Here is an 8,794-nt window from a genome sequence, read left to right on the forward strand (position 1 = left end):
TAGACCCGTTCCAGTTTGCATACAGAAGAAACAGATCTACTGATGATGCTATTTCCATCGCTGTCCATACTGTACTGAGTCATCTAGAACGACAGGGAACCTACGCAAGGCTGTTGTTTGTGGACTACAGTTCTGCCTTCAATACAATTCTGCCAGACAGGTTATTTCTTAAAATGACCAACTTGGGTATACATCAGAAGATCTGTCTGTGGGTAAGGAATTTCCTGACTGATAGGCCGCAGACAGTGAGAATGGGACCTCACTATTCTTCTACTCTAGTGTTAAGCACAGGAGCCCCTCAGGGATGTGTGCTAAGTCCCTTTCTCTATTCCCTGTACACATTTGATTGCACCCCACTGTATAAGTCCAACACAATCATCAAATTTGCGGATGATACAACGGTGGTGGGGCTCATTAGTGAGAACAATGAGACTGCTTATAGGAAAGAAGTACAGGGGTTAATTCAATGGTGTAAAGAAAACAATCTTATGCTTAACACCAAAAAAACCAAAGAACTCATAATTGACTTTAGGAGAAAGAAAAGTGTATTTTTACCATTGCACATAAATGGCGAGGAGGTGGAGAGGGTTGGTAGTTTTAAATACCTGGGCATTTATATCTCTGAGGACCTCTCATGGACTGCAAATATTAATATGGTTGTGAGGAAGGTGCAGGGGAGGTTGTATTTCCTGAGAATGCTCAGGGGACTGAATCTATCTCAGCACCTACTTCTGTCCTATTATCACAGTACCATTGAGAGTGTCTTAACCTATAGTGTATTATCGTGGTATGGGAGCAGCTCTGAAACGGATAAAAAAGCTTTACAGAGAATAATTAAAATTGCCCAGAATGTTATTGGGCTCCAACTACCAACCCTGGATGAGATCTTCACGTCTCGCACTTTGAAGAAGTCACATAATATCCTGAGAGATCCCACCCATCCTGCTCACAACTTCTTTGAACTGTTGCCTTCGGGCAGAAGATATAGGACAATGAAAACACGAACCACACGCCTTCTGAATAGTTTCTATCCAAGAGCTCTGATTGCACTAAATAATGATCTTAGGGCCAGTTGCAAGAAATAGCAAGCAGGAAGTAGGAAGGAATGAGATAGGTTTTAGGTTATGTTATGCCTTTAAATAGGTTATGTTATATTCTGGATTATGTTATGTTTTATAGATTATGTCTGAATAGGATGAGAATGTTGGAGATACGTGCAAATGTGTATGTGAACCCGGTCTTTGGGTGGGTGTTTGATTTTCGTTGTTGTGTATACTGTGTATATATGGACAATGACAATAAATTTATCTTAAGTAAAAGTCGCTGGTGCCACAGAAGGGGAGAGGGTCTTGTGCTCAGGTCCTGTTTCCTGGTTTCCCTTTAGGTCACCTTGTTGGCCACTGTGAGAAGAGGATGCTGGACTAGATGGGGCCCCTGTGGCCTGATCCAGCAGCACCTTCTTATGCCCTTGTGTTCTCCAGCCCTGGAGAAGAGTTGTGGGTTTTTGTTTCAAAGTGGGGCAGGCACAGCTGCCCTCCTTTTCCTGCCCAGCTGCTGTCAGCTTACATTGGGTAAACAGGAAAGGAAACAGGTCTCACTGCTGAGCAAGGTGCTCTCTCATTTCGAGCATGGCGTAGGAGGGTTGCTTCCTTCCTCTCCCCCCTGTCCCCCCCCCGCCGCAACTTTGTGGTAATGAGAGGATCAGATTTATTTCCTTGATTGGTTTTATTTCAACGGTTCTCGCCTCTAAGCGAAGTCCAAGTGATGAAACCAAGAAACGTCTTCACAGTCATTTCTGGCCACACCCCTGGATCTTGCTGCTCTCCATCTGGCATTACTTGCACAGCTTGAGAAGCTGTAAGCACCTCGGGGCAGAGACCTGCCAGCGCTGCTTATATTACTTTGTGAAGCATCTTCTATGTACCATCCTTCACCCCCACCCATGCCTTGCTCACAGCCCCCAGTGCAAATGAAGAAGAAAGACCTGCATTTGTATTAGGTATAGGTAAAGGGACCCCTGACCATTAGGTCCAGTCGTGGCCGACTCTGGGGTTGTGGCGCTCATCTCGCTTTATTGGCCGAGGGAGCCGGCGTACAGCTTCCGGGTCATGTGGCCAGCATGACTAAGCCGCTTCTGGCGAACCAGAGCAGCACACGGAAACGCCGTTTACCTTCCTGCCGGAGCGCTACCTATTTATCTACTTGCACTTTGACGTGCTTTTGAACTGCTAGGTTGGCAGGAGCAGGGACTGAGCAACGGGAGCTCACCCCGTTGCGGAGATTTGAACCGCCGACCTTCTGATCGGCAAGTCCTAGGCTCTGTGGTTTAACCCACAGCGCCACCTGTGTCCCAACAGGAGGCAATGATGGCCACCAATTTGGAGAGCCTTGATGGAGGTTTGGACAAATCCATGGAGGAGGAGGAGACGAGCCACAGTTACTTCGCTGTGCCTCCGTGGTCAAGAGGCAGTGAGGCTTCTGAATACCAGATGCAGGAAAACACAGGAGAGGAGACCTGCTCTTGTGCAAGGATCCTGCTTGCTGGTTTCCCACAAGCATCTAGTCAGCCACTGTGAGAACAGGACTAGATAGCTCATTGGCCTGATCCAGCTGATGGCTCTTCCTACCTTCATAAGCTTCATCTGCCTGGATGAACAAGGACTGACCTTGCCAGCTTATGCTTTGCGGATGAGCATCAGGCTGGTAAAGGCTATGCGAGACAAACAAACTGTATCGGACAATCAGTTCTTCTTCTTGCATTATGGTGTTTCCTAAACAAACCTTCACTTCAAAGCCGCTCTGTTGTGTTCCTCTCTAAACACCGGCTGGAGGGATTGGGGCTTAATCTTTTTGGCCTTCCCAGGCGACAGCAGGGCTCAGCTAACATGGAAACCATGATCTAAGGTGCCTGAAGCAGCTCAGCCAAAAATCAGAGGGCAGGAGGACCTGAAGGTGGCATCCATGGGTCTCTCGCCTCCTCATTTAATCCCGACAACAACCCTGTGAGGTAGATTAGGCTGAGAGGCAGTAACTGGCTCCCAAGGGATTTGAACCCTGGGGCCTAGTCACAACACTATGCCACAATGAGGTGGCTGAGGTTTTTTGTTTTTTAAAAAAATATTTTTATTAAGCAATTTCAACAGAACAAATTATCAATCCAAGTAGTCAATTACATTATTTTTCCCCCTTTTTATTCCTCCCCATCTCTCCCTCTCCCCCCTCCTCCAACCTGGGACTTCCCTCAGCTCCCCTCTCTGATTTATTTGCACATATTATTCTCTGCATATTAAAAATTGTACGTATCATTGCCTTTCCTATCATTTATTCTATTAATGCGGTGGCTGAGGTTTGAGGCGTGGCAGAGAACTAAATTTACAGGTGCAACAGGTATAGAGCTGCTGCCCCATCAGCACATACCCTCCAATGAAAATAGGGGTGTCTCATTCCATAATAAAAAAAATTACAATTTATACCCCACCCATCTGACTAGGTTGTCCCAGCTACTCTGGACGGCTTCCAACATACATAAAAACATTTTTTTTAAATTAAACATTTTGAAACTTTCCTATACAGGGCTGCCTTCAGATGGCTCAGGCGTCAGATAACTCCATACCCTCCAAATTTCTCTGATGAAAATAGGGACATCCTAAGGAAAAGTGGGACATTCCGGGATCAAATCAGAAACCGGGACAGCTTCTGTAAATCTGGGGCTGTCCCTGGAAAATAGGGGCACTTGGAGGGTCTGCTTGCATGACACAAGCTGTTAAATTCATTGTCAGCTGACTAACAGGTTCAGATGGCGATTTGTTTTGTTTTTCTAAAAAAAAATATTCAAAATTAAAACAAAACATATTATCCAAAAACATATCATCCTTTTTTTTCCCATTTTTCCTCCCTCCCTCCACCCTCCCACACAAACCCCACCCACCCCCACCCCTGGCTTCCTCAGTTCCAGTCTTTGGTTTATCTGAGAATGCTGTTTTCTGCATGTTACAAAGTTGTATAGATCCTCAAACTATTTAGCTGATTATTATCAATAAAAAGTTTGTGAATGTTTATTCAAAGCCAGCCAAGGAGTCCAGTTCACTTTGCTGCATCTTAAAATACTTTGTAAAGGGTTCCCATTCATCTTTAAAGTCACAGTTATGCTTGTCCTGTAGCTTATATGTCAGTTTTGCCAGTTCTGCATAGTCCATCAATTTTTCTTGCCATGATTTTTTAGTTAGGGTTTCTTCAGTCTTCCATCCTTGTGCTATTAGGACTCTCGCGGCCGTTGTCGCATACATGAAGATGTTTTTCAGCTTTTTTGGCAGATCTTTCCCTACAATACCTAACAAAAGTGCTTCAGGTTTTTTAACAAATATTAAATGGAACATTTTCTTCAATTCGTTGTATATCATTTCCCATTTTTTTTAAATTACATTACAATCTCACCACATATGATAAAATGTCCCCTCCTTTTCCTTCCAACATATATTTGAACTAGTTTTGTACATTTTCCCTAAGTGCACTGGTGTCGTGTACCATCTGTACATCATCTTCATGTAATTCTCCTTAAATAGGGAACAATCTGTAAATTCTATATCAGTTTTCCATAATTTTTCCCAATCTTCCATCATAATGTTGTGACCTAGGTCAGATGGCGATTTGTGTCAGATGGTCAGTTTGTGTGGGATCAATCCTCTCTGTGATTTCAGATTAAACAAGGATGGCAGAGATAAAGAAGAGATAAAGCGCTTAATCAGCACTCTCTCCCCCCCCCGCCCCCCTCTCTGTGTTCTCAGTCATCTTCTGGAAAGATATATGTTCTTAGTTCTCAGTATCAGATCTTTGAACCCTTATGAACTTTGCGATTCAACTCTTTAAGCCTGAGGCTTCTTCAAGGGAGCCTTTCTCGTCTCCTGCCCTGGCTCCTCTAATATATTGGAGGCTGAGCCAGCCACAGAATGACTGTTGAAAAGGTGGTACAAGACCTGAACCTTGGTATCCAAGTCATAGAATTGTAGAATTGTGGAGCTGGAAGGGACCCAATGTGTTATCTACTCCAGTCCTTGCAAGGCAGGAATCACAGGTCAGATGGCCACCCAACCTCTGCGTGCGCAGAATAACTTCTCAATGAGTTTGTTTTGCTCCCTGGGAATAGGATGGTCCAGATGTCAAAATGCTAAACTTTCTCCCAACCACCTAGGCAGCAAAGACATAAAACGGTGCCCAGCCAGACATACAACCACCACCTGGTGTGAAGCAAACAAAACTCTGCCCACCTACAGAGAGAAAGCATGTACCAGTTATGTACCCTGTGGAACACCCTCCCTTCAGATGTGAAGGAAATAAGCAGCTATCCTATCTTTAAAAGACAGCTGAAGGCAGCCCTGTTTAGGGAAGTTTTTAATATTTAATTACTGTACTGTTTTTAACATTTGATTGGGAGCCGCCCAGAGTGGCTGGGGAAACTCAGCCAGATGGGCGGGGTATAAATAAATGTTGTTGTTGTTGTTGTTGTTGTTGTTGTTGTTGTTGTTAAAGTAACAGGGTGAAAGGAAACCCCTGTGTCTTGTACAGGCTCAAGCTAGCTAATGAGCGGAGATGAGAAAACTTTTAGGAACACCCCTGCCTGCTTGTGCCTGCTGGGCCGCAGGCAGCCAAGCACACAGGTGTGAATCCTGATAGGATTGGGTCAGGAGCCGAATTCTGCCGTTCATCCAGATGCAGGTCCAATAAAGAACCAGAGGCAATTTGCAGGCACTGGGAAGAGAGGGTGAGTCAAGAAATCTGTCTCGGGCAGGGTTTGGAGTGCAAGAACAAAGGCACAGGCAGTTGTGGAGCAATCTGATGGTTTGCCCAAGAAGGAGCCTGGCATGACCTCACTGCCGCTGCTACGAAGAACGATTTGGAAACAGGCCACGTCAGAAGAAGCTTGGGCAAAACAACAGTGGAGCAATAATGGGGCCCTGAGTCCCTCTTCTTGCAGGCTCATCCTGACTCGTCACAAGGAGGACCAATCCCAGGGTGCTCCTTGATTGAATTCAGCAGCTGGCATTGTTGGTATGTGTGGGTGGCCCCTAGGTCCTTTGCACTGGGCTCCAGATCTGCTGCCTTGCTGTCTCCCATTCAACCTTTATTTCTTTCTTAATGCTTACAGGGGATCTTTCCCTCTGACAATTAGCCTAAATTTCCATGCACACCAACAAATCAGCAGATGCAAATTTGGCCCATGTGCCCCAAATCCTGCAAGGACTACTACCAGCCATGCGGGTTCAGCTCTGCCTCCACAGTCAGAGGCAGCAATGATTTTCTTTGTTAAAAAATAATAATTTTTATTGAATGATTTTATGTTACAAAAAACATTACGACTATACTACCACACAACAGAATTGAGAAATAAAAATTACATACATCAATATTTTGTTTGTTATCTACCGTCTTATTTCCTCCCAAACATTCCATACAAAACATACACCCACACAAACACACACAAAAAATAGTGATAATAATGAAAATAAATATTTCTCCCCCTTTTATCTTACAAAATCTTTTCTTCAGTTTTGACTTCCTGTCGAGTCCCTACGCATATATTTTATCTTACAATTGAATGTACACAAAACAATAAGCCTTTCTGTATAGATTTTCCAATACATTCAGAAAACATAATAAATCCTTAATTGTTGTCCACCTCCTTTTACTTCCTTTGTCACTTGAATGCTAGCACGGAGTCAAAACTATTATTGTATTTTTGAATGTATCTTCTATAACCATCCCATTTTCCTGCAAATTTTTGCTTTGAGTTACCTCTGAGTTTGCTAGTCAATTGCTGGACTAGATAGGCCATTGGCCTAATCCAGAAGGCTCTTCTTAGGTCCTTAGGTTCTTAAGCACCTAGCGAGGCCCCTGACTTCAGCCCACCCTGATTGCTAACTCCAGAACCACTTCTCCAGACTGTGGTAGACCTTCCCTTGGGGCAGGCTGGGGAAACACTGGCAGATGGTGCAGAACCTCTCTGGCCAGCTATCATACAGCTTCACGGCAAAACTCCTCTTCCACTCAAAGAACCTCTGGTAGCGGCTCTCATTCATGGTGAGCAGGAAGTCTGCAAGTTCCTTCACAGAGCCAAAGTCGTCTACGTGGATGAAAGCATCACCAGGAATGAACCGCTGGTAATTGGATCGGGGAGGCCCCATGACCACAGGCACGGATCCAGCCAGGAGGGAGTTCCTCCAGAGCTTCTCAGTGATGTAGTCCCGGTGGACGGAGTTCTCAAAGGCCAGATAGAACTTGTATTTGGAGATGGTGGGCAGTAGGCAGGCTGGGCAAAGAGGCTTCTTGTTTGCCCTCCCATACACATCAACCTTGATGTACTTGGACAGGTTCCTGTACAGTTGCGCTCTCTGCTGGGTATGGTGGTGGTGGCTGATTACCCATGACACAAGGCCAGATTTCTCTGGGATGTCCACCTCATCTGATGGTTGGGCGACAAGCTCCCCATAAGGGATGAAGATGTCAGAGTCCCGCCTGAACGTCATGGTCCAGTTGAAGACTCCATCCCACCTGGCTAGGTCTTTGCTGTGTGTGGGGGACTCCAGGGAGAGCCACACCCACTTTTGCCCTGGGTGGGGCTTTGATGCAGGGGGGCGCGATCTGCGGTGCTGGAGTGCCCAGTGGTGGAAAACTACCACATCTGCTTGGTTGTACAGGTTGCGGTTCCAGGTCAGCTGGCAGCCCTTGATGGAGCAAAGTGTAGCACAGGGATCACCAGTGAGATTTAAGGCATGGCCGTAAGGCCAGTCCCAGATCAGGACCATCAGGGAATGGTTCTGTGCTTGAGTTCTGCTGGGGTTATGGAATGGCTGGGCAAGGAACGTCAAGTTCAAGAACACAGCGCCAAGCAGGAACATTGCGCCAGCAAATCTCTTCATGGTGATCATGGAGTAGGAGGCCATTGTGCAGGCAGGGGACACCATCCTCTTGCTCATTAAGCAGGTGCTTAATTCTCCTGAATTCAAAAGTCAGCATTTCTTGTCCTTCAGTCAGGGTGGGCGTTAGAATGCTGCAACAGAGAAGAGAAGAGGAGAGTCAACTCCAGGGAAACAAGTCCAAGAAAGAAGCATCCATTTTGTAAAGTTCTGACTGTGTAGAAAGTTATGAGAAGCTGCCTTAGACCACAGTAGTCTATAGTTGCCCATCTAGTCCAGTATTGTTTGCACACTGGCTGGCAAAACCTCTGCAAGCTTCGCAGGGGAGGGTCTTTCCTAACGTCTGGTATCTGGTCTAAGTTTTGAAAATGAATATGGTGGAGATAGAAAATGAAGATGGTGGAGATAGAAGAATTCCCCACATCATGCAGAAACAAGTTTTTGGTTCTTCTTTCCAGCTTCCCTTGTGAAAGGGCAATGAACTGTTGAAATTATTTGTTTGTTACAATGAAAAATGGGGTCTTGTGCATCCCTCATGCTTGCTGAGTGACTAATGAGGAAGTCCTCAGAGGTTTTGCACTCACTGTGAACTCACTCCTGTGGTGGCCAGAGGGGACATAGAGATGGACTCTTGGACTCAGTTTCCCTAGTGGCAATATAGCACTGATTTACCCTGTAAGATTTTTGTAAGGGTTATAGCAAAGTGTTTTGCTTTACAAGTATGCTATACATATATGGAGATCCAATCAAAGCCAGCCCATACCATGGATTAACCAATGCATTAACAATCACTGGATCTCCTGATCAAGGTTTTAATTTGTTTAGCAGCAACTCAGTGGAAGAAGGAGTAGATCTGAAACAGTGAAAACCATAGGGCCGAGACT

The 8,794-nt window shown here is 45.3% G+C and overlaps 1 protein-coding gene across 1 annotated transcript; it reads right to left on the reverse strand.

The window, feature by feature from the left end:
- Window positions 1-6,411: 6,411 nt before the first annotated feature.
- Window positions 6,412-8,060, reverse strand: FUT7 (fucosyltransferase 7). The gene has a single exon (XM_053373799.1). The coding sequence runs from the start codon at window positions 7,968-7,970 to the stop codon at window positions 6,912-6,914; it is 1,059 nt and encodes a 352-aa protein (XP_053229774.1). The 5' UTR covers window positions 7,971-8,060; the 3' UTR covers window positions 6,412-6,911.
- Window positions 8,061-8,794: the final 734 nt, after the last annotated feature.

The sequence above is a fragment of the Podarcis raffonei genome, chromosome Z (genome assembly GCF_027172205.1).
Source record: "Podarcis raffonei isolate rPodRaf1 chromosome Z, rPodRaf1.pri, whole genome shotgun sequence".
NCBI lineage: Eukaryota > Metazoa > Chordata > Lepidosauria > Squamata > Lacertidae > Podarcis > Podarcis raffonei.

Excerpts from the sequence above, each read along its gene's own strand:
- FUT7 (XM_053373799.1), bottom strand. The coding sequence starts at position 7,970 with ATGAGCAAGAGGATGGTGTCCCCTGCCTGCACAATGGCCTCCTACTCC.